General features: G+C 34.9%; 1 protein-coding gene across 1 annotated transcript in view; it reads left to right on the top strand.

The window, feature by feature from the left end:
• The window catches only part of LOC108301579 (eyes shut homolog), a 1,388,593-nt gene that overhangs the window by 77,056 nt on the left and 1,283,790 nt on the right, over positions 1–27,747 (top strand). The window contains exon 3 of the mRNA XM_017524691.2: positions 18,716–18,837. Within this exon, the coding sequence (XP_017380180.2) occupies positions 18,716–18,837 (122 nt within the window). The remainder of the gene's footprint in view (positions 1–18,715; positions 18,838–27,747) is intronic.

Genomic DNA, 27,747 nt, shown 5'->3' with positions numbered 1-27,747 from the left:
TATGATATGAAATTGCTGAAACTCATCATTTGACTGATGATAGTCGTCAGTGAAAGCTTAGAGGTATAGCTGACCTTTTTCAAGGTTATTTTAAAAATCATTTTGAAGCAGTTTCAAACAATAGCAAATGTTAGTTCCTAGAACATAGTATTTGGGATTTTTTAAAGCTACATGAATATATTGCTTGCAAAGAATCTGAAGAATTAATGTAATCATATTCATGAAAACCTTTTATTTTCAACTTTTGGCAACTGAGTGATTGAATAAAAAGCAAAAATGAAATTGAATTTATTTATATGAAAATTCCTACAGTGTCTTTTAGTTAAAAAGAAATGCAATTTTGAAGAAGTAAAGCGCATTCATGAAGCATGAATTTTGAAAAACTGAAGCACGTGGGAATTCTGAAGAACACTCAGCCCTGAACTGAGGTTGAATTCACACACTCAGGGCCTGGAGGGCAGCTTGGCTCCCCATACACCTCGCCCTGCCTCTCCACTTCCTCTGGGAAGAATGGGGATGATAATAATACCTACTAAGTTTATCTGTGAGGGTAAAATGACTTGGGTATAGGAATCACTTAAAATAGAAACTGGGGTATTTTAAGTTGTAAGGTACTGCTATTTTTATGAATATTACCTAAATCATGTCATTGCTATGAATACTATTTAAATCATGCCGGCTTTCTTAGTGAATGAAAGCTCCCTAAGCATATGAACAACAGCTACGTTTTCATTGCATTGCTATATGTATTTACAACAATAGAAGTTTACAGAAGCTACAGAGTTACATGAATTACTATTTTCCAAAGTTAGAGTTAGTTTTGTAAAATGTGATGACAAAATAAGACCACTGAGAAGACTGAGCTTTGCTCTTGTTCTATGGAAAAGGGCTGTGGCATGTAGTAGGAGACTGCTTCTGTCTTGACTAGTATGTTCTGTTTCCCAAACTTTTATCTTCATCAACCATTTTTTACTTGAAATAATTTAATTTATTCGACTGCTATGTATGGTGTTTGACCTATAATTTGATTTCAAATGTCTTCTCTCAGAAGAAAACTTTTGAAAATGTTAACCCTGTCAGTGGGATGAAGATGTCAGAATAGGCAGATAGACATGAACAGGAGGTGGATCCTGTAGAAAAAGGGAGGTCTAGAAAATCTCTTACCCCAGAGACCACCCAAGACATATATGCTAGAGACGGTGGGAAATAGGCAGAAAAATACACTCCTTGAGACTTCCAGTAATCACTCACTCTGCAGTTAATTTATCAGAATATAGCTAGATGCATGCTGATAAGGATGAAAAAGGAGAAAAGAAAAATTTCTCAGGCACAAAAGTATAGATTTGACTGCTATGCAACCTTCCTGGGGTGGCAGTAATGAGCAGTGCAGCCATTAGGTAAAATCCGTATCCAACATGGGGCCCACAAATGAGCGCAAACTAATAGGGAGGGTTCCACAAATCTGGGCAGGAACTAAGGGGGAAAAGGAGGGAACATAAGGCAGGAGTGGGAAAACTAGACAAAGAAGGAAGGTGGAAACTTTAAACAGAGGCAGGAACTTAAAAAAAAAAAAAAAAAAAAAAACTGACATAAAAACCAAACACAGACCTCTTGGGCTGCTGCTGGCCTACTCTGTCAGCAGCCTGCTGTGCCTCGTCTTTCAGAGTGTACTGCCTCTCTAAAGTCTCTGCTCTCTGTTTTCCTTCAATAAATTCTCTGTTTTGGCTAAATTAGCCACTTGGCTGAAATCATTCTCTGAAGTAAGACTAAGAACCAACAATGTCCTCTCTCCCTGGCAACAAAGACATGACCATAGCAAAACCAATAGTAAAGGATCTAGGTGAACTCCTAGAATGGGTTCTCTGATAAATACTTACTGTTCTCCTCATGAAGTAAATGATTTCCTATTGTTTTAAACTGATCCCTAGCCACCACCAATATAGCGCAACCTATCACAGCAGTGGGAAGTGGAGATGGTTGTGCCCCAAGTTTGCTTGCCCCTCATTAAGTTGAAAGTCAGCACATTGAAGTTTGCATACTGAAACCAAGAGGTACACTACTAAAAATGAAAGCAATGCCCTTTTATATTTGATCTCAGCATATCATTGGAAGCCCTGTTAGTATTGACAATACAAAATTTTTCTTCACTATTAATGGTAATGTGGTCATTATCGTATAGTCATTAACTTATGGTCAGCTAATATGATTGACATAAAATGGTTTTTTCCAGGTAAATGATAACTTCTTTTGTGTTAATAGTTTGTATTTTGAAGAAAGTTTGTTCCTTCCTTCCTTTGATTTTTTTTTTTTCACCATGCTGTCTGGGTTTGGAAGTGGTTTATGTAATATAACGGCTTGAAGAAAAGTTTTAGTTTTGTTTTGTAACTGAGTTTCCCTGGCTTCTGTCAAGATTTCTCATAGTAGTTGGTCTGTTGGCCTGCTTCTGCCATGATAGTATCCTCTGCTACACGACCAAGTGTAATGTAAACTGTAGCCTTTTCTCTTTACTTGGTAATTGTAAGATGTTTTTCTCGTGCTCTGAAGCTCACTTCACCCCTCTGCTCTTCTGTTATCACTTTAGCTTTCACTGCTGCTGAATTTACACTTCATCTTCTTGGTTATCAAGCTTGGGGCTTCAACCATTCAGACCTCTGATAGACTGTCATTGCATTCTTCCCCGAAGAAATTCACCCTAGAAAATTTGTCAGTCAGCACACTCATTCCAAAAAAAACTTATAGGAATTGTCTTATCTTTTTGAAAGGGAAAAACTGAGAAGACTAGGGACATAGCTTAATATGTTGTGGTATATGCAGGAGCAGGTTACACCAATGTCTATCCCTGTTGAACTACCCTAATGCCGTTCCTACCTTATTGTTGCCCTGCACTACAGGTGCATAGTTTTCTGTAAGACTGCTCTTGTGAGTTCATGCTGCAAACAAACCCCAGTCTCCTCTTTCTTTGGCAGATTGAGGAATTTGTGTCCCCTTGTGCTGATTCAACTAATTTCAAAACTGAATGGTGTAACTATAAAAGAGAGGCTATTAAAAAAAATTCTCGTCCTTTTTCTTGTGGCAAATAGTGGGAACTATACATTTTTTCCTACTCCTTTTCCCATTTTTATTCTTTTGAATTAACATATTTCAATGGCAGGAAATCCACTATCATCACCATTTCAACAGCAACAAAAACACAAAAAAACCCACAATAAAAACAATTTCAATAATTTTTCTCTCTCAAAGGCTGGCTTTTGAAATTCAGAATCTCCTTATATTTAGAGTATTATATCTGCTCCAGTGGTGCAGAAAAGTAATTACTTGGAAATTCAGTTGGATTTTTTTTTATTGCCTATGGTATCTAATCTTCTTCATATACAGGCAATAAATAAGGTAACTGAGACCAAACAAGATGTAACAGTGACCTCAGATAATATAGTTAGAATATTAACCTCCTAAATTTTAATAGCTTTATTGAGATATAATTTAATATTCAGTTGAGATATGATGTATAAAATTTACTGAAAGTAAACAATTCAGTGGATTTTAGCATATTCACAAACTTGTGCAACCATCATCATTGTAATCTAATAATATTTCACCACCACCAGAATAAAAGCCAGACCCATTAACAGTCCTCTCTCCCTACTAATCTACTTTTATTCTTTATAGATTTTCCTATTCTGGACATGTAATATAAATGGAATCACACATGTGGTCTTTGGTGACTGACTTCTCTTGCTTAGTAAAATTACTGAATATGTAGGATTAATGCCTGTTATTTTGTTATTTTGTTCTATGTGTTTTATATTCCCCCCCATTGTCTTCCATTATTGTCTTTCTGTATAAAAACATATATTTTTAGTGTGCAGTTTTCATTTTTTTTGTTATTTCCTTGCCCATGTTGATTTTAGTTATGTTCCCAGTGTTTTTCCTGGAGTGACAATTAAGCATCTTAAGATAATTTTTTCAAATTAATGTTAACAATTTCAATAGAGCATAAAAAGTTTGATAAAACATCTCTCTCTATTCTCTCCATCCCTCTATTGTACATTCTCTCCCTCCCTCCAAGCTCTTTAGAATGTTGTGTTCACATTGTTAGCCACACACTATCTTGAGTGGATGGCTACATTTTGGTAAAATAGATACGACAAAAATTAACAGGACAAGGACATTAAAAGTGGCAGTGAGGCCGGGCGCAGTGGCTCACGCCTGTAATCCCAGCACTTTGGGAGGCCGAGGCGGCTGGATCACGAGGTCAAGAGATCGAGACCATCCTGGTCAACATGGTGAAACCTCGTATCTACTAAAAATACAAAAAAAAATTAGCTGAGCATGGTGGCACATGCCTGTAATCCCAGCTACTCAGAAGGCTAAGGGAGGAGAATTGCCTGAACCCAGGAGGCAGAGGTTGTAGTGAGCCGAGATCACACCATTGCACTCCAGCCTGTGTAACAAGCACGAAACTCTGTCTCTAAAAAAAAAAAAAAAGTGGCAGTGAGAGTGGGTTAAAAGATATGACGTTCAATTAAATATTTTTAGAAACGTAAGTGAGAAAAAATGTAAAAAGAATAAGGATGTTTAGTCTGTGCTTCTGTAGGAGTACCTAGATCCATAAAAGTTTTAATGTAAAGAATTAATTTTTTTCCTATTAGACTGAAAATGTTATCAACTAGTTTATCTTGAAGTATGTGGTACCCAGAAATAAAATCCCAGTGGTGAAATAATCAGATTGATAAAAAATAAGACACCCAGTTTTTCTTGTTATTCTATACTTATGCTACTTATTCTGTTCTCAATTTTGTGTTCATTGAGATAATCTTATAAGCTTTATTTTTATTCCTAGAATCCAAACTGATATCATATAGTAAGGTCAATTTTTTGTACCTATGATTTTTAAAATGTTATTTAAGCTAAGATTGCAAAAAGTACAATTTGGCTATATTTAAGCAACAACAACAAAAATTCAGAACTATTAAACAAATAGCAAACATATACATACAGGGTGTGCATACAGGCTTTATTAAAGGTAACTTTAGAGAAGACATGTCCTCAATGAGACTGTTTTAGTAGAGAACCATCAGAAGAACAAATTGTTTTTTATAAAAGCTTTTAAGCAAAAAAAAAAAAATAAAAATAAAAACCAACCAACAAACAAAAAACCTCTTATGCCTCATTCACATCACAACACATTGTTATTTGTTGTGTCCTCCCAAAATTATGTTGTTTTACTAATCACTCAGTACCTTATTGTAATAACGTGACCTTATTTGGAAATAGGATCACTTCAGATGTAATTAGTTAAATTAGAATGAGGATATGCTGGAATAGGTGGGCCCTTAATCCAATATAACTGGTGTCCTTAACAAAAGGGAAAATTTAGACACAGACATACACTGAGAGAGACCTCCATGTGAAGATAAAGGTAGAGATCAGGGTGATGCTTCTACAACTACAGGATGCCAAAGATTGCCAGCAAAACACAGGAAGCTAGAGGAGAGGCATGGAACACATTCTCTCTCACAGCCCTCAGAAGAACCGACCCTGCCAAAACCTTGATCATGGACAACTTCCAGAATTGTCAAACACTAAATGCCTGTTGCTTAAGCCAACCAGTGTGTGGTACTTTGATATGGTTACCTTAGCACTCTAATACCTACATAACGTTATACATCTATGGGAATACAGTACATGTTTTTTTTCGATCACAGAAAAATAGACATAAGTGCTCTCTTATTTGTAGTCCAAAGTAGAAGTATCTTTATTGGCATTCTCCAGTCAAAGACCACCAGAAATTTACCTGTCATGAGACAAATTTGAGTTTATTGGCTCCATACAATGAAGAAACAGCACACCATGAGGAATTTCGGAGCATTTTGTTGAGAAGGTTTCAACAGAGGTTTGAGATTCAGGCTTGGATTTAGTGACTCTGGAGGTGGTTCCAGGAAGATTGATCACTGAGAGTTACAAAGTGGAGTATTTTAAAAATTGTTGTCTAAGAAGCGGAAGAAACAGATCCAGCAAAAGCTGTAATTGGAAGAAAAAAAAAAAAACTAAAGAAGAGATAGGAAACATGAATGTTATCCATTTTGTGATTTAGACAGCTTTGTTGTTTTTGTCTATGTTCAGATATGAGTGTGGAGTGGTATTATTTTTATTTTGTTTCTTAATGAGCACAGAGAGACCTTGTCTGATTTTGGTGTTCCATAAAACTTTTTATGCTCAATAGAAAAACACCATGCACAGATTATGCATGGTGTTTTTCTATTGAGCATAAAAAGTTAGCTTAGCTGATATTGGGTGGACGTTGGGTGGGGGCTGCTTCATTGACTCTCACTTTAATTACTCACAAAAGATTATACTTACAGGAAGAAGTAATAAAAATAATTTCATTTGCTATTTAATCAAGTTAGGAAAGAACATACATGAATATGAATATTAATGTTTTATTCATACTTGAAGGTATGCTTTTTAAAACAATAAAAATTCTTTAGAAGAGTAAATTAAAAAGTTGAAAATAATTAATATGTTTGCATTCAACCTGGAAAGGCAATTTGCTTTCTCAGAGTAAAATAAATAAAATTAGTATATTCAAATTTATGACAATATTTGTAAAATGCATCTATAGCATTTGTCATTAGCATATTATTTCTAAATGTTATGGGGAAAGTGGAGTTACTTCTGTTGCTTTCTGTCTCAATGATCAGTGCTAGATTTGAGAAGAAATTTGTCCAAACTAAAGAGGGGCTAGGAAGCTGGAAGGGAATGGGATAGGGAGAGGGAAAATTGTGCCTCCCCATAAAATCATCGCTCCGATTTTATTGGTTTACCTAAAATTTCTGGATGATAGATTACAGCAGCCATCTCTGGTCTTTTACAATGCACAAAATATCTACCATTAATGTCCCTTAAAGATAAAAAATGTTAGCTAGATCCTCTGTTTAGTAAAAAAGACTGTCTTTTCTTAGAACTTTAGCATGTGAATAATGAGTTTTATAAAAATACAAAGATACCTCGAACTCATCTTTAATATGTGAGGTATGCTACATAAAGAACTGTTTGCCTGCTATGTCCTTTGATATTGTGGCAGAAACAGAATTTATACTGTCCAGTCTAATCTTTTCATGTTTTTGTTGCAGAGTATAGAAATTGCATGACTTAATTCTACTTTACTTACCTTTGTGGTAGATTCCAGTAAAGTTTTCTGTGATTTATACATCCTATGGGACACCTCCTGCACAGAAACATTGTCTCTACCCTGGTATTCACTCACTTTTTAACCTTTGTTTCTCTAAATAACTGAATTTTGATATCACTTTAAGCATTTTAAACAGCATCTTTTAAGTTTATCTAAATCATCAGAAAGTCAGATTCAAACTACTTGACCCATATGAAGACATGCATAGCATTTTGACATTTTTGTAAATATCTATATCCACTTTGAGCTCTTAAAACAGCAGTGTTCTTTAAGAAGTTTAACATATAAACATATGAAGTTTATCATAATAGGCTTCATATCAAAAGTCATTAATGCACTTGAAAGTAATGTATTAATTTGATTGATGTAAATTTCAATTAGAGGAAAGATATAGTTTAGGTGAATGTATATTTCTACTTTGAATACAATTTCAGGGTAATCCTCAGCAACTTTGATTTTCTGAGTTGTAAAAAAAAAAAAAAACTAATAAAAACAGGTTTTAAATTTTTCCTACTGAATATGTATGCAAACAAAATATGTATTACCTTAACTTCTTAACATTCATTTAAGAGAATATAGTTTTTAGCAAAGTAAAACTTCAAAGAAATAAGCATTATATATATATATATATATATTTTTTAAGTAAGAAATACAATGCAATGTGATTCTCTGTAAAGAGACCAACCATACTTTAGTGCTATTTTAGGAAAGCTTTCAACAGTTTCTCAATGTGTACCAGGTTCAAGTTCTATAGATCGTAAAGCCTTTTAGGATCTGTCCTAACCTATGAGATGTTATTAGGATCTTGTCCCAACTTATGGGAGATGTTATTTCAAATTAGTGAATTTCATTTAACACATCCCTATTTTCATCACATACTAGTGTGGTAACTAACACATCACTTAATAACACAAGCATCTTTGAAATTGGGATGAGTTTTTCACAATAATGATGCCCTGATCACTTTATCAGAATTTAACTGGCAGCTTTTGCTCTTTATTAGTTTCCCATGAGGGCTGTAAGTAATTGTTACAAACTGAAAACTACACAAGTTTATTATTTGATATATTTGGAGGTCAGAGTCTAAAATGAGGTGTTGCAGGGTTGTCTTCCTTCTGAAGACTTCTTTTTCCTTGCCTTTACCAGATTCTAAAGGCTGCCTATGTTTCTGAGCTCACAACCCATTCCTTGCATCAATCCAAACTCCAGCTTTTCTCTTCCTGTCTCCTTCCTCCTCTAAACTTCTTGCCTCCCTGTTATGAAGACCCTTGGAAGACACTTATGATTACATTCAGAGCCCACCTAGCTAAAGCAGGATAAGTTTACCATATCAAAATCCTCAACTTAATCACATCTGTAAATTCTTGTCAGATAGCACTCACAGGTTTCAAGAATTAGGAGCTGGATATCCTCAAAGGGGAAGTAGTGAAGGCAGTGGGAGGGCCTCTTTCTTTCTACCATACTACCTTTAAAGGCACATAAAATAAACTCCCTTGAAATCGGTGGCATATCATAGTGTATTAAATGTGGTAATGCATCTCCTTCCCTGCACTTTGTGTTCCATTCATAATGATTTGTTTTCAGTCTCCTGAATTTTCTCACCTTCTGGCCCTCATTTTTCTAGAAAGTTCTGCCCATCCCTTCTGTATCCCACATGCCTAACCTAGATAATGTGTGATGATTCCTTAGGACTCACTCCAAATATCAGTAAGCTTTTCAATAGCACTTAAGATGTCTTAGTTGCCCTTACAATTGACTGTATTAGTTTTCTGTACTAACAATTTACCACAAGCTTATAGATTTAAAGTAAGTCACATTTTTTTATTTCACAATTTATGCAACTCAGAAATTTGTGAATGGCTTAACTGTCTCTGTACATGGTCTCACAAGACTAAAATCAAAGGGTTGGCCAGGACTGTGAGCTAATCTAAGGCCCAAGTTCCTCTTCCAAGCTCACTGGCTGTTGGTAGAATTTAGTTCATTGTGGTTCTAAAACTCTGGTCTTTCTTCCTTACTGGCTTTCTCAGTTCCTACAGATCACATGCCATCCGTGTCTCATAGCACTTTATAAAATGCAGCTTTCATTTGCTTCTTTAAGGCAAGTAGGATAATGCCTCTGATTTAATGTCTCACCTAATTTAGTCAGGCCTACTTAAGATAATAATGTCTCTTCGGACGGACTCCCTTATGATTCTGAAACACAATTATATCCACAATCTTTTCTTCCATATAAAGTAAATAATTATGGAGTGACCTTCTGTCATATTCACAAATGTCAATAACATTTATTTATTTATTTGAGAGAGGGGTCTCACTTTGTTGCCCAGGCTGGAGTGCCGTGGCTCAATCACAGCTCTCAGCAGCCTTGACTTCCCAAGCTCAAGGGATCCTTCCAACTTAGCCTCCCAAGTAGTAGCCGGGACTATAGGTGTGCATCACCACCTCTTCACTACCTCTAGGGATCTTGCTTTGTTGCTGAGGCTAGTCTCAAACTTCTGGCATCAAGCAATCCTCCGGTCTTGGCTTCCCAAAGTTCTGGGAATACAGTTGTGAGCCACTGCATCCAGCCTCTCCCACATGTAAAGTGAGGCAGTTTTGTAGGGTGTGTACACTAGTGGTGGGGATCTTGGACACCATATTGGAATTAAACCCACACAGTGACTCCTTACCACAAGAAACTGACCATGTTTACCAATTATAGCGTTTATTTACTTGCCTATTTGAACCCCTCATTGTTCTTTTAAACACTTTTCCCCTACCTCCTGCATCTAGCTCAGTGCTTGCTACATACTAAGCCCTCATTACATATTAGTATAATGAATTCATTTACAAATCAACATGATACGGGGTTACAGTGAATTCATGTGTCTTCTGCAAAAGAGAGTATCATAAGTATTTTCTCAAATTGTTCAGCTACATAATTATGAAAAATTATTTACAAAGCAACAGCTAAATTAACTTCCCACTAGCAAAGCAAAACACCTATTGTCACAACTAAATATTTAGCAGTAGGTAACTAGAAAGAAAGGGAATGCATGAGAACTTTTCATTAAGGACAATTCATTTTCTATGCTTGAGTAGAAGATGTTTGTTCAATGCAATTTCCCTTATTTCACAAAAAAAACTGTGATTATGATAAAATAGTATCCAGAAATGTATTACTTGCAATACGTTTCAATCTCATAGTTTAAGAAAAAAAAAACAAAAACATGTTTCTATTTGAATTCTCCTTACTACTAAGCATAGTTCTTGCAAAAAGTAGCCACTTAATGGATTTTTTTTTTTAATTGAAGGAATTTTTAATTTTTATTTTCTTGGGAAGTAGTCTTGTATTTTCACTTTTTTTTTTTTTTTTTTTTTTTTTTTTTTTTTTTTTTTTTTTTTTTTTTTTTTTTTTTTTTTTTTTTTTTTTTTTTTTTTTTTTTTTTTNTTTTTTTTTTTTTTTTTTTTTTTTTTTTTTTTTTTTTTTTTTTTTTTTTTTTTTTTTTTTTTTTTTTTTTTTTTTTTTTTTTTTGGCTGTACTAGGAAATTGAAGTCCTGAGTATCTCCATTTTGGTACAGTTTTTATTGCTCTTATTTCATGGACGCTAATGATATCCATTTGTGCCTTCATTGTACACATTGTTGATATCCTCAGCAGCTTCTAGGCAGGCCCTATTACTGTTTTTCTTGTGGTCAGAATTGGGAGAATCACAGGGACCCTGATGTTTCTGAATTTTTCAAACTACTGCTGTACTTCTCAACTTTGAAAACTTTATCCCTTATCCTAAGTCTTTGTGTTACACCCTTATTCCTGTAGTTGTGAAATTCCTCAGAAAACCCAAGTAGTTCAAGGACTTAATGATGACCATATCTTTTCTGCTTTAAATTATTCAGCCAGGCATTTTTAGAACCTATGTTTCTACCTGTATGCTATACATTTTAGTGAATAAGTGGCAGTATTTTTAAATACTTTCCAAATAGCTAATATCTAAATATTTTTACTACATCTTGCAAACTGACACCCAAATAATAATTTTGCTTGTTGGAAAAGTTTGTGCCGCTTATACTTTGCTTTTTGTGTGATATTGTTTCTCTTGAATCACACCATCCTATTTCTTGTCTTAAATAGTTGTGTACATTTCACACAATGGCAATCACTTTATGCAATTACATTTTCTGAATAAAATATAAAAAATTTTCAAGACTGAACTATTCCTATTAAGATTAGATACTTATTACAATGCTCTTTTCCCATCACTTACTTGTTTTGAGAATAGCAACAAACCTATCAAACAAAGTTTGCAATGACAGCAACCTCCAGGGTACCAGAAAGAAAACCCAGGGAGCATCGAGTCATTAATAATCTACTTTCTTAATTGCAATGTCTTCAGAGAACACTGTTGAACAAGAAGTGGGAAGTGTGGATTAAAAAAAAAAAATTTTAATGCTGTCACTTATTGCTACCCACTGGTACTTTGTTAGATGAAGCATAGAAATCATAATGTTTCTGTCTTAAATTGTAATATTGAGGGGAAGAGAGAGTCACAACGAAGAGAATAGAGAATAAGTTGGATGCATTTATGCTGAAATATGCCAGGTAAATGACAGCAGTTGCAGGAATTGGTTCATTCGATAAGCACTGGCACTGTGATTCTTTCTTTTCCAAGTTCTCACTGTGAATCTGGGCCTTGTGAAGCTGGTAATCCTTGTGAGAATGGAGCTGTGTGCAAAGAGAAAATGGATTTGGAAATGTTTCCCCTTGAGTTCCAGTGCCAGTGTGCCAGCTTTGCAGGTCCACGCTGTGAGATCAATGTCAGTGAGTGCAGTCCAGCCCTTGCCTGTGTGGATATTGCTATGACAGTGATTCCTTCAGTGGCTGCAATTATAGTAGAGCAGTCCACTGTAGAACCTGACATCATGATGGAAGACTTCAGGATAAAACCATGACTATTTACTGACTTTAGCCTGGTTTGAACAAGGTCAATGTCAGTTATCTTCACTAAATACCCCCAATTTCTGACAAATTCATTTGTATTTTTATGAGTCACAAATGCAGCAAATGAGGAAATTTAATGAAATGTGACTTTTCCTTTTTAGTGTCAGAATTAACCTTTTAAATTTTATTTGAAATGGTAGAATTTTTAAAAACATCCACCCTTAGGCATGAGAAGGCATTATTTACAATATTTAAAGTAACATTAGTTTAGCCTATCTATTTTATATATCACACACACACACACACACACACACACACACACACACACACACTTCTTTCTACTGAAATTTATATTCCTAAAAAATAGAAATTCAGGAGGAAAACATAGAAAAGAAGGAAAGTAGAAATTCTTTCTAGTGAAAGTTTTATTCCTAAAAAATATAAATTTATGGAGGAAACAGTAGAAAAGAAGGAAAGAGAGAAAAGTAGGATTGAAACATGGACTTTTCTGTAGAACAATATGACTAAAATTGGTAATTTTGTTGAGTCGCAGGAAAATGAAATAACATTAATTTCAATAGAAAGTTAAGTTATTGTCTTTTTGTTTAGACATAGTATGATTTAACTCCACTTTAAAATTTGTTTCTTTCCAAAAATATACCAAAAAGTAAAGAGAATCAACATAATGAAGAATTTACATCAATTAATGGGCAAAACAGCCAGCTAACATCGAATGGCAGTATTAAACTCACATATATTATTATTAATCCTAAACTTAAATCGATTAAATCCCCCAATCAAAAGACACAGCCAAAACCCATTGGTATGCTGCATCCAGACTCATCTGACATGCAAGGATACACAAAGACTCAAAACAAAGGGATAGAGAAAGATTTACCAACCGAATGAAAGCAAAAATAAATAAATAAATAAAAAGCAGGAGTGGCAATTCTTGCCTCTGATAAAATAGGCTTTAAAGCAGCAAAGATCAAAAGAAGGACATTATATAATGATAAAAGGATCAATGCAACAAGAAAAGCTAACAATCCTAAATATATACGCACCCAACACAGGAACACCCAGATACATAAGACTTATAAAGAGACTTAGACTCCCACACAATAATAGTGGGAGACTTGAACATCAATATTAGATCAATGAGACAGAAAATTAACAAGGATATCCAGGACTTGAACTCAGATCTGGAACAAGTAAACTTAATAAACATTTATAGAACTCTCCACTTTAAATACACAAAATGTACATTCTTATCAGTACCACATCACACCTACTCATAGGTTTAAATGAAATATTGGTTGGCTGCTTGTTTGTTATTTTCTTACCTCATTTTTTTTTCCTGTCTCCATTATTAAGATTGACATAAAAGAGGTTTTCAATACCCATTTTTAGACTGCATTTTAGCCTGGGCAATAAAGCAATACTCCCGTTCTCTCTCCCTCTTCCTCTTCCTCTTTCTTCCTCTTCTTCATTCTTTTTTCTTTCTTTCTTTCTTTTTCTTTTTTCCTTTAAAAAAATTCTTTTACCTTTTTTTCTCAAAAAAAAAAACAAATAAAAATAAAAATAAAATGGCTGAATACTCATAATAAACTCCACAGATACTTGCTCACTTGACTTGAAAAGAACACAAATAGAGGCTGAAATCAAATAGATCATAAAAGAGAAATATTAGGATGTCTTAGAAATCAGGGGTCTCACATCTAAGTTGTATACTTTCCAGTTCCTGCTTTTTCTCTTTTCCTCACTTTGTATTTTCTGAATATGATGTTTCCTCTCCTCAAAAAAAAAAAAAAGTTTCTTAAAACCAGTGCTCTGCAAATACAAGTCAATATTAAGGCAATTGAATGTTGTAAGTTGGGTGAAGCAACCCAGATATAAAACAACGGGTAGTAGTGGGGCCTTAGCAAACTGAAATATCTGTATAGATACTAATATAATGTTAATTTTCTAACATTGTGCCAGCTAAGCAAAAACAGGTCTGTGGACTCTGTGCCATCTTTTTCCTACTCTTGATATAAGTCACCATTGCTATTATTTTTGTTCCAGACTTTGGCAGTTCAAATATTGTTTTTTTAAAATTTCTGAATTTCTCCAATTACCTTGAAATATTAGTATTGTTTCATTTCAGAGCTCTGTGTGTCTGGTGAGGAATGATACTTAAAAAAGATTCATAGCTTTTTTACGTATCACATGGCTGAGAGAGAAGTTAGAGATTTTTTGCTTTTTAAATACCTAGGCAGTCCTAAAATAATGATTACATATAGACAGCTTTAATTTAAATTATTTACATTGACTAACAGCATATTATATTTGATTTTTAGAAGTTCTTTGAAAACATTTTAATGTATAATTTATTCTAACATAAGAAAATGCAATTTCTAAACAAGTTATTTATAATGCCATACTACCTGTTAAAATTTGGATACCATAATATGGAAATTGTAAATTTGAATAATATATTAATGTATTTTATGATATAATTATTCATAATATATTTTGGAGCTGACACAATTATATTCAGCTACCAGGGAATGAAAATATTTATTAAAATTTAGATCACACATGTAGAATGTTATCAGAATGAAACTAAGACATTAGATTCTTAACACTTTCTCTAAAATAAAATAGTTTGGGAAGCTAAACTTCCTGAATTCTGGTTTATCGTGATATGGACAGAAGATGGGGAAGCAATGGGTAGAAGAAGGTAGTTTCCTGGCAAAGTCCGCATCCTCAAGCCTGGATACCTGTGGCTGTAAATGAGAACAGGAATTCCTATTTTTGTGCCCAAAAAGTTGTTTTTTGGCCTGCCATTCTCCCTATTCCATACCCATATAAACCCTGAACCCCAGGTTCCAGAGCAAACCAGAAGATGAGGAGATAAGTCAAGTAGACAAACCGCAGAACAACACGGCAGAGAAAGAAGAGGGAGAAACATCTGACTACTAAGAGGAGTTCAGCTGGGAGTGGTCAGAGAGGAGTTTGGCCACTGTCTATCCCAACTCCAGGGGAAGATTACCTTCCCTCTCCATCTCCAAATTTCACCTTCCCATCTATCCTGCTCTGAGCCACCTCTGCCACTCACAAAGACCTCTCATTCATGTGAATCTTCCCAGATGCTGGGAAAGAGCTGATGATACAGAAAGAGGGTCAATTGAGCTGGTTAATCCTTGAAGCCATCTGAGCATTGTAACGCTGGGGTTTCAGAAACCTACCCCTAGACACTACCACAGGTCCAGAACCCAAAGCACTCACCCTGGCCTCTGCACCTGCGTATCTGCATGCTCCCCCTCCTGCAAGGGGTTTTAGCGGCTCCAGCAACTGTATAAGCCAGCCACACACCTCTGTCACATGTCCTGTAAGGGGTATCGGGGAACTCTGCCATTTCAATAGTATATATTACAGGACTATATATGAGAAATCACTATATATATGTGTTTGTGTGTGTGTGAGTCTGTAAATCTTAAACATCATTGTATGGTTGTTCACAATTTTCTTGTTACAGTTTTTTGTTTTGTTTTGTTTTGTTTTTGAGATGGAGTCTCACCTTGTCTCTCAGGCTGGAGTGCAGTGGTGCAATCTCGGGTCATTGCAACCTCTGTCTCCTGGGTTCAAGCAATTCTCCTCCCTCAGCCTCCCGAGTAGCTGCTACTATAGTTATGTGCCACCATGTCTGGCTTTTTTTTTTAATATTTTTGGTAAGGATGGGGTTTCACCATGTTGGTCAGGCTAGTCTCGAACTCCTGATGTCAAATGATCTGCCCACCTCAGCCTCCCAAACTGTTGGAATTACAGGGGTGAGCTACCACGCCCAGCCTATTGTTACAGTTTGAAAACACCTCTATACATTTCACCAAAAAGTTTGATCATATCTCAAACTTTCATTCAGTACAACCAGTATATATGAGGTCTGGTACATACTTAAGGGTGAAATGAATAATACATCCAGATTCATAGAAGGCCTATTTTAAGAAAATTTGACTTCAAAATAGTGTGAAATATTTAGAAACACAGACGAATGCCAATACAGCCGAAATAGGAAAGGTTCCTTTGTCTCCATTGCAGTGCATGTGACAGGGGGAGTGGCTCGCTTCTTCAGTGCCCCATTGCTCATACCTTTAGGGGAGCATATAGATGGGCAGGATGGGGGGCTCCCACTCCAAGGCAGTTTGTAGGGGTTAAAGTTTACACTTCCCGAAGCCACAGTGGGCGTGTGTTGCAGGATGCTACTTCGGTTTTGTTGGTTTGGTTTTGCCATCTTTAGGCGGCTTGTGTTAACCAGCTCGATTAGACCCTCCGCCTTGTCACAAGGACAGAAGGCTTTCCATATCCCGGGTTCTTGCCTTGGTGTACCGGAAGAATCGGATCACACCTGGGCTTGGAGAATGAGTGCAAGGTTGTACTGAGTGGAAGTAGCTCTCAGCCATGGGAGCCAGAAGGGAGATGGTTTTCCCTTGGAGCCGGGCTGCTCAGCGGCTTGGGCTCTCCTCCGACTCCCCTGGCAAAACTCCACATCCTTCTGCTGCTCGGTGGCCTGCCAGCATGCAGGGGCGTATCGGTGTGTTCCTCTAAACATCCAGCCATCTGTGAGTTTCTTTGCTGATGTGCGGTCCAGCTGCCCCTGTCTTGTTCCTAAAGATATCCAGCCACTTGTGTGTCTGCCTGCTAGAGTCTTGGGGTTTTATAGGCACAGGATGGGTACAGGGCAGGCCAGAGTGGTCTTGAGAAATGGAACCTTCAGGGGCAGGAAGGCAGGATTGCCTGTCCTCACCTAGGTGCTTGGGGTGGAGCCCTAGCTGGGACCACGCCCTCTTCTACCCTTCCTCCTTCTGTTATCATTTAAACACTTCCCTTCCCCCTTCTGTATCATTTAAAGGGATCATGCTCTTCCCTTCCCAATGCTTCATTTCACAGTGACTAGATTTTCTGTTAAAAAACAACAGCAGCAATCAAGAGGAAGACTGTATTAAATGTCTTTCCAATGGAATGGTTATTGCTTATCACATAGCCCCATAGTTAAATTAGATATGAGAAAAACCATCTACTTTTTGTTACTTTGTTTTAAATATATAATTTTTTTTTCTTTGCAGTATTCAATTTCCCTTTGGTATCCAATTTAGTCCTCTAGGTTCTCTTCTGGCACATAGTCCATTTATTAGATTTTTATTCCAGAATAAAGTATTGGAAAAACATTCCTTGTCTACATTAGTCTATGTTAGAAACATATTTCTTGACAATAAAAGCATACTTTATTTTTTTACAATCTGTTTCCAGACACTTTGTTAGTTCGAAGTTACCTTTTGTTGTCATTTGTTTTTAATGTAATTTATAATTTGTCCGCATAGGACAGGTAACATCAATGCTGAAAGTTAATTTGACTCCAGTTGCTTGTTACTTGTCAGTATACATCAGTATCCAAACTTAGATAATTATCATAAGTGAAATTTTAAATATTGCTATGATTGATGACACTCCACAATGTCTTAATTATATATTGTATGATATGTGGTTAAAATACAAAATACCATGTGTAACACAGAATGAAGGACAGACTGACACCATTTTATCACATTAATTCATTTACAGTTGCATTTGTTTATTAATTTGAATTCAGTGAGAGGTTAAAAACTAAGTTCTAGATTAAAAAAAAAAAGGTAAAACAGAAGTCAAATCCTGTCTCAGGAGCTGCATATTCTTGTGTATTTTACTTATCTCTTGTTGATGTGTATGACTGCCTCATTCTCCTTAGAGGCCCTAGTTACACATGTTTTACAAAACATGGCTGCAGAAATCTAGAAGCTAGATAAATTTCTTACAGTGCATTAAAAATGCTGTTGCCACTGAAGACCTAAGCATTTAATGAGAGTAATAGCAGGTACATGCACAGAGGCATAATGGCAGTATAGATTACATGGTAAATCTCAGGGATAATGAAGAACTCAGGGACTGCCGACAGGTAGTTATAAATTGGTGCCTGCTCCAACTGCAATTCATACTGTCACCGTTTCCTTGAGATACTTCAGACCCATTCTTTTTCGTCATTAATGGCAAAATGAAGAACCAATTTTGATCATGATTTTAAAAAGATTTTGATGAAATGTGAAAGCTCTTTTTAACTAAGGCTTAAGTAAGTAGCTCACTATCAACTTTGAGATCACAATGCGCTTTAATATATTCTGTCATATATAGAACTTTAACAACTGAACAGTGAAGGTCTTGTTTATTAAAACTAAAACAACCTGGGAGAATTAAATGATACAATAGTAACCTTTTTATCATATATACTGTGTACCACCAAAAACAGAGAACAACAACAACAAAAAATGGATGCTTTCATTGTTGCTTTGGAAACTGAAATGCCCATTGTAATTGTCCTTATTTCAAATAATTGAAGTTATTTTTAAAGTTAAATAGAACTGAATAAGATGCTTATTTTGAAAAATATTGTAGAAGGTTGCGTAATATATTATTACATATAATCACACTTTCTATGGTTAAAAGTGAGATGCATAGATTATAGAATTTTAGGCTAATTACGTGTACTGAGGTTAAAGAAATGTTAAGAGTTTTCTCTTTTCTGTTGTTTGCAGTGGTTGATGGCTTTTCCTGCTTATACAGTCCACTCTGTGCTGGAGTAAGATGTGAACAGGACATTGGTGACTGCACCCTGAATGCCTGTGAGCACAATTCTACCTGCAAAGAACTGCGTCTTGTTAGTATCCACTGGTCTTTTATATACTTCAATGTGGACTAATATAATTTAACCCCTACCTACAAATAGAGTGAAGTTTTGTCTGTATGATAGGTTAGTATATGTATTACATATGCTTACTTCGCAAGGTTAGAAAACAAACTTAAGGAACTTGCGAGTCTTACAGCCACCTATTTTTATCTAACTTGTGGCATTACATCCACGTATATCCTATTTTTATCCCACTCGTGGCATTACATCCACGTATGTCCCATTTTTATCCCACTCGTGGCATTACGTCCACGCGTGTCCCATTTTTATCCCACTCGTGGCATTACATCCACGCGTGTCCCATTTTTATCCCACTCGTGGCACTACATCCACGCGTGTCCCATTTTTATCCCACTCGTGGCACTACATCCACGTATGTCCTATTTTTATCCCACTCGTGGCATTACATCCATGTATGTCCCATTTTTATCCCACTCGTGGCATTACATCCACATATGTCCTATTTTTATCCAACTCGTGGCATTACATTCACATGTATATTTCATTATCATTATCTTAAATTTTACTCTGAACTCCATCTCATATTACATATTTCCAGTTTCCTTCACCTGTCTGTTGGTGTTGTCCTTTCAGTACATATTCATTTGTCATCGTCTTTGTCACAGGCACGTGCCATTGTGCCTTAAACGATCTGTGACACTATAGGCAATTGATTTGGGATACCCTCTGGCTCCTCATTTCTCAGAAAGCCTGGCATAAAAATACCTACCTAAGGTGGACTCACTCACTGACTGGCTTTAGAAAATAAATGACAGACAACACAAGTCAATGCTACAATAATAATACAGGCTTATAGTTTATTACCTAATTGATATTTGCAAGAGGACTATACTTGAAGTTAGAAAACAAACAGCCACCACATATTCTGACTGTCTGCACTGACGTTGTTTTTACAATGAAAGGAACATTTATGGCAAACTAGTTTTTCTCACAAGAACTGTAGACACCAAAGAAATAATTGTAACTCATATTTACATATCCATGACCAGAAACAGAGTTGCTCCTGAGGTTATCTAGCCAATTTTTAGTTATTTGTGGTTGTCTAGATGCTTTGTCTTGGTCCATGTCAGATAGTTTATCTAAGTCAGTCATGTTAATCTCATCCTACTTTTGGGGATTCCTTTAGAAGTGGGCATGTGACACTATGATGGTCTCTGAGGCAAGGGAGACACTCTTTCTGAAGAAAGGTTTCTTTACGTGCTGTTAGAATGTGAGGAAGAGATAAGTGTGACCTCTCCCATACCTTTTAATATCTGGATTTACGTAGTTGCTGTTACCATTTTGAGGCCCTAAAGCAAGATGGGGGGTGTAGTCTGTTAGACTATCACTATTAACTGTTTAAATAATAATATAATAAACTGTTAGTCTATTACTAATGAATTCCCTGAAAACAGCCAGAGCTTCCAGATAGAAGAAATATGGTCTTTGGTCAGTTGTTGAACTCTTGACTGAACCTCTCAGGTGCTTGCCCAACCTCTGAGCCTAATACATGTGATCATTTATGGCCTCTTGTTTAACATTGCTTAAGTCAGAGCTCCTTTTACTTGCAGGTAAATCATCTAATGTACACATCCATAATGTAATTAAGCTTTATTTTAGGCTGGGATTTCAGCAGTAACTTCAGCAATAATATGAGTTTATTACAGAAGAAAGAACCCCATACCTGTAATCATAATATTCCACTTCCAGACCTGACACTGCCACAGATATTCTGTGGGACACTGAGTCAGTCATTTGACAAGTCAAGGAGTACAATTTTAGATGCTGTGTTATGCCAAATAATAGAACTTCCAAGTATATTATTTTCTCATTTGTCTATTTTATAAATTGCTACTAAGAAGCCATTCCAACTAACTTTAGTATCAGTTTAATATCTTGATTTCGACTTCTAGAAATTGTTAGAATATGGGGGAAAAAAGCAGAAAGAAGCAAAGTTGAAAAAGTGATAAAGTTCTCATTTTATTAACTGGTTTAAATACATTTTTACATATTGAAGTTATCTATTGAAGTTATCTAACTCCTAACTCTAAGTTATATATCAACTTTGAGAACAGAAATGTCACTGTACTGGTGATATTCTTCCAAGAGAAGGTTTTATGGAGACCGCAGATTGCTTGAAATATTAAACAAGTTTCAAAGTATTACACAGTTTTCAGATACTGTGTCTGGGGCCTCAAGACTACCCTCAGATTTGATAATGTATAGGAAGAACTCAGAAAAACTGTTTTACTTTTGGTGAGGATTTATTACAATAAAAGTTACAGATTAAAGTTAGCAAAGGGAAAGACACATAAGATAAAGTCTAAGAGAAACCAGGTACAGTCTTCCAGGTGGATTCTCCCACTGGAGTTGCATAAAAAGTACTTAAAATATTTTCTTGGAAACAATGTAGGGCAATGTATATAAGGTGTAACCAACCAAGGAAGTTCACATAAGCCTTGTTGTCTACAGTTTTCATTGTAGGTCAGCCATGATGACATGAAGCACCTGTGTAACTGACCTTAGCTAATCAGTCTCTGGCTCCTGCAGTGGCCAAGCTGATGCAGCATGGCCCAAAGCCCCAGGCATATAAAAAAGGCTGCGAGCATAAATCACATGTAATGAGCATAAACTATTTGGCACAGCGTAAGGTCTCAGGTGTCAAAGACATTATTATCTGTTAGGATATTCCAAGCTCAGAGGTTATCTCCTAGGAGCCAGTAAAAGGCCAGTCGTTTCTATGGAATATATAAGGTTGAGCAGTTATTTTGAGTTAGCACTTCATTGTACAAATGTCTTGTTAAATATTGCCTTTTTGTGTGAGTAAATAGTATATTATTGGAAAACAGTGCATTCTATAATAAAATAGTACAAAGATATTAAGTCATACAAAAAGCTAAAAATTCATAGTTTTAAAAATAAATCCTGAAATAGGCATCATATATAATTCTTTGCGTTTCATATTTACTTGCTTTTACTAACTCGTTGGTAGATGAAAAACCACAAAATGCTGAAGGCTTTGTAGTGGAAGAGAAAATTAGAAAGGCACAAAGTAGGATTTTTTGGCAGAATATTTAATAATCTTAAATAACAGGCAGATGATTTGATTTATGGCATTTGCATTTGCCTAAAGAGCCATTGGCCTGCTTGTTATATGGGTTGGATTGCCCACATCAACCCAGGCAATCCCGCTGACATGTGCCTTGCATATTCTTTGAACCTGGTGTGTGTATAGCTTTAAATTAACATTTTCATATTTACAGCATTTTCTTTTGGTTATATTGCAGCATCATGATGTTGAATTTAGATGAAAAGCAGAAAATAAGAAGACTTCAAATCCACAGTAGGAAGTGCTTTGTAACAATGAACCAGCTTTTTTCTCTTCTTTTCTTTATGGTTCAGTAAATCTGAGAAAACAATAGGAGGAAAAAAATAATCTTTGGAATGCCTAGCATGTAATAAAATACAAATGTTAAGAATGTGTATAGTAAGACACATTCCCTGGTATAACTTTGTTAGGTGTATTTGAAAATATTTCTTTGGTCATTTAAATATATATGATCAAATTAGTATTTTCCCTCTCATTTTACTTTTGTTTTCCTCTGTATCTTACATGAATAATGAATGCTTAATTTTGATAACAGCAGGAGACACAAAAATAGTGCAGTAGAACTAAAGTGGAAAAAACAAGTATGCAATCTATATATCATACATATATGTATACTACAGGTTTAACTTTTCCCCTAACTGTTCAGATGCAGAAAACAAACTGAATTTATATGTGTTCTAAAAAAAAAATTAAAACTACCTTTACCTTCACCCACCATATGGTTGAAAATCCATATCAGTGATTTGAGAGTTGCCCATTTCCTTCCCTTGGGATTAAACAATGGGGGTGAATCAATACAGAATTAATAGGGAATAGCCCTTGCTACAGTTCATTTTGGCTACTACTAAAATACCTGTATGGTATCTCCAGGCTCCTTTCAAAAATACATTATCCTGTGATATAATTTCAATCCTTGCATACCAAATGTGGCTCCCAGGACCTTCTGTGTACCCTTGCCTTCAAGGGTATGATGCTTAGTTATTCAGCTGTCAGGTCCTAGTTGTCACATCAGCATATCAGGTTTGGAACCACAGAAACCTCTAGGTTCTGTTCTCTCTCCAGGAATACAAACTCCGCATCAGTGTGGAATCAATCCAACTGCTCTCTGTCCACTTACTAAAGCCTTCATTTCTTTTATACCCTTCCCCTCCATAAAGATTTGTTTAATTCACATTTGATGGAAATTAACACAGAGAATCTGACACAGATCTTCAGAGTTCCATGATCCTCAAAACAGAAAGAGCAATCTAAAAATGCCTGCATAGAAAAAGGAAAAAGTCAGTTTTTGTAGTTTTAAAAAAAGAGACAAAGCATATTTACTTTTCATTATTTTCTCAGATACATAATAATGTGACAGAATTCTTAAATGAGCAGAGACAACATTTGAAGATGGCCTAGCTTTGACATGAATTTGTTCTATGATTGACAACTAGTCAATTTATTGGAATCATAAAATGAAAAATTTTTATAGTCTTCACACAGGTTTACTATATATTGCTGTATTTTATTACATTAAAGACTACATACCTTTCCATTTTATTTTAGTGCCAAAATATGCATAAGCAAGTCCCTATTATTAAACTTTTTAATTTGTTTATTAGTTTCTTCCATAAAGTGTAGGAGCTGAACTCATTGTTTCGAAACAAGGAGTTGCTTTTGAAAATACACGTGCTTACAATTCTGATTCAGATGGTGAGTTCAGGCGTCTAGATAATTTATAATGTCTTGTGATTTTGATGTGCACTTCGACTTGAAAATCATTGAACTAGGTATCTAGATACCACTTTGTAGCTCTAAATTTCTGTGATACTCTGAGTAATGCACTGAGATTTCTATTTCATGTGTACTGATAATTCACAATTTATTTAGCACCTTAAAAAGAAATAATGGATGATCTGAAAAGAACAGGAAAAAGATAAAACTGTTTTGTCCTCTCTGTTTTTAGCAGCATATTTCATGGCATCTTTCTATCATAAGTATCATTTTCTTGTGGATTCTACCATCTGTTTTAATACTGTTGTCTTTAAGACACAGGGAATAGATCTGTTTATTCCAATCCTTTTGTGAGGGAGATAATAATACATGGTTTTCTCCTCACTATTGTAATAACTTAGTGAAGTGTTCCTCTCCCTATATATTGGCATTTACTAATCAGAAAATCTATCAATGAAATTATAGCTTCTTTTAGAGGCTGGATATCATGTTTCAAATCATTATGAGAGTATTAAAAAATAATCAATAACTGATTGATGATAATGATATCCAAAAGGTTCACTTAAGTCTGTTGATTAAACCTGTTATTGCAACATCATCAGTAGTTACCATGTAGCCAAAACTTGAACTAAACCTTGAGGTATCAGCTAACTTCCAAACCTATTGTTAAAAGAGGCGCTGCAGTGACTAGGTAACACAATATAAAGTCCTTTGGTTATGCCCATTTTAAATAACCTACTTCTTTTATGTAGAATAAAATCTTCCTATAATTTATTACTCAGATCTCTGCTTTTCATTACACAGATCTTCCCTTTAAGAATTTATTGAGCATAATTTAATGTTAATTTATAACCATTGTTAACTATGATGGGGGTCCACTTTCTGTAATTTGTACAATAAACTAGATTATGGAGTTCTTTTCCCTGTATGATCTGAGACTAAAATAGAACTTTAGCTCACTCATCTGATGATCTTTATGATTATTTCAATATGTTCCCCTCAATTGTCAGTTTTAAGCATAGTTACTATGCCTATCTGAACCAACTTCTTTTCTTCCCTTTTAAATGATTGTTTTGAACCTATGATGGCTCTGAAACTGATAATTAATTTTTTCAGGATTAAACACAAAAGTAAACAAAACCTGAGAAAAAGACTTGTTGATTCACTTGAGTAAACAAGTATGTGCACTTTAGTGCTCTGGACTTTAGAAGTCTCCTCTGGAAGCTCAAACATATTTTCTCTTCTTTCTTGTTCCAAGATTCATTACAGAGAAGAGAGGTTTACAGATGGCTGAATTTTGAGGTTTAAGAAAGCCATGAAGCTGTATTGAATTTCATAAATAAATGTGGAGGACATAACAGATAACTGAGAGGAATTTTCTGTTTTCAGATTTTCTAACAAAAGTCAGCAGTTTCCAGAAATTATCTAGCTTAAAAAATGGTTTAGAACAGATTGAATACTATTTCCATTTCTAATATTAGCCCAAGTGCATAAAAATGAATTTATTTTAAAAGAATTATGAGACAAATTAAGCTTAAGTTTATTTCAAAGCAAACACAGCACTTTAACATTATTGTTTGTGGTATTTACAACAAAAAATGAGGCTCGTCTCTGAGCTTCACAGTTTATTTCTCAGAAATCAGTCAATAGTTACATTCCACAGTCATTCAACTTTTTTTCTTAGAGAACCTTTTTATATACCATTTAGATAGATACCATTTTTAATTAGTTAAGACTATATAAACCTGGTTCCAAAAACTGCTATGTTGTATACACTGTGTTCATATAATGCATTTGAGAGGATTATAGAGAAATAAAATGACATTTTCTTTCAAAACAGATAGATTTCAGCAACTTATTAACTGAATAGCCTTTAAAATGTAGTAGATCCTTTATCTCTATCAGTAACTCCATTGTTTTCTAACTCCCTATTTATTTCTACCCCCCATTTGTCTGTAAGAAGTTTATTAAAAGTAAAATATAGGAAATTTAGGATTTTGCAGTTGATAGATACATGTGTAAACAAACATGTGCAAGTATGCATGTACACATGTGTGCCCACATAAAAAAGAGTATGTGCGTGTCTCTTAGTCTTCTGCCAACCATCCTATGATAAGTAGAACTTGACAGCTTTCTGAAATCACATTTTTGAACTGAAATCAGTTACTTCCTACAATAAACTTGTCTTGGTTTTAGTGGGTGTGAGTGTGTGTGTGTGTGTGTGTGTGTGTGTGTGTATGTGTTTTGTGTGTGTGTGTGTGTGTGTATAAAATGTATATTTTATAAAAAAAATTTTATAAGAAATGTATAATATATAAAACAATATACATTATAGTTTACATGTAAGAAATATGTAATATATAAAAGTATATAAAATAACTAATATAATTGCTATCCATTACATTTCTTATATATGAAATGTATGACATTATATAATGATATATGATTTATTATAATTTCATATGTTTCTCATATATATTAAAATATATATTTTATATATATATATATTAAAGCTAGTCAGTAAATAGCCCCTTTCTGTAAACTGATAAAGAAACGATTTGAACTGATAGAGAATGATCTATGGCATCATCTCGACTACAGTAGGGTTAAATTTTGTAGTGTGCTTTTTAAAACCAAAAGTCTGCTTATAGAAGAGAAGAGGGCCTTAGGGATAGACAGCTTTGGTCTCATTAGCTGTGTTACCTTGAACAAGTCATTTAACCTTTCTAAGCCTCAGTTAGTTAATTGCAATAATGAACATATTAATAGCATGTACTCTGTGGAATTGTTCCACAAATCAAATGTAAAATCCTTCATGTATATTTATGTTAAATACATAACATAATGCCTGTCCCATACAAGGCATTAATAGATGTATATCATGTATTAGGATTATAATGATTTAACCATGGTACAGATAGTGTTTCTCTGAGTTGAGCTAAAGCTCTTATATTGATTTGCCAAGCCACAGTATTTTACTCAAGTGCATGGAAGTAAGTGAAAATAAACTATAATTCAGTCACTTTCATGTTAAAAATAATTTATTTACTGACCCATGCATTTTGATTTTATTTTCATATCAAATAATAGTATATAAGCTTATATTTTTACATAAAAACTTTGAAGAAAGTACAAAATAAAACACCTATTATGAATACTGTTAACTCTTAACAGTATTTTGTCAGGGTTTAATTATTTATTTTTACCACTAATGTCAGTTCTCTGAGGATGAGCTTATGCCTTATTTATAATATTTTTAAAGAAATCATTGTATCCTCAAGGCTGAGTTATGACAGTGCCTGGATCATTGCCAATTGCCTGTGCAAAGAGAGAAAGGGAAAGGAGGAGGGAAGGAGATAGGGAGAAAGAAAGGAGAGAAAGAAGAATCGAATGGTCAGGTATTTATTTGAATCTTTAACTATTTTTGAATTTTCTCGTAGAGTATGAAACTCACAAAGTCTATACTCATGCCCAGATTCCAGAGATTTGCCAGATGCTGATAGCATTTGTTTGACATGATCTCAGCTGCTGAGGCTCTTGGATCATCTTTTAAGGCTTGCTGTGCGATTGTTACATTTCTGCTGAAATGCTCTGCATCTGATAGATCCAAAGCAAAAACACTTCAGCCTGATTTCTCTCTTTAGGTATGAAGCCTTTAAGCTGGCTAACTCCAAGTAAATCTTACCAGTGCCACAGCCTTTTAGGTCAGTTCCCCTGGTTTAAGTTGCTGGTCTTTTTTTACCCTCTCCGAGCAAGAAAATCTCCCTTCTTGTAGCCGCTGTGCTTAAAAGCCTAAGACCCAAACTTTGCTCTACATGTTTTAAAAAGCCTGAAACAAAAACTCAAAAGATACCAATGGGATTGGTATGGATATAAATGTGGATAGGTATATTAAATATCATATGTTAAACACAATATATGTAATATGAGTGTATTAAATATGCTATATTAAACACAAGTATATTAAATATGAAAATGAATATAGACATACATATAGGTTTAGAGTGTTATTGCCAATTCTGTGATTTTTAAAATTATTATTAATATATACCATCAAA

This window comes from Cebus imitator, unplaced genomic scaffold, assembly GCF_001604975.1.
Source record: "Cebus imitator isolate Cc_AM_T3 unplaced genomic scaffold, Cebus_imitator-1.0 Scaffold36, whole genome shotgun sequence".
NCBI lineage: Eukaryota > Metazoa > Chordata > Mammalia > Primates > Cebidae > Cebus > Cebus imitator.
This window is presented reverse-complemented; position numbering and strand designations above follow the sequence as displayed.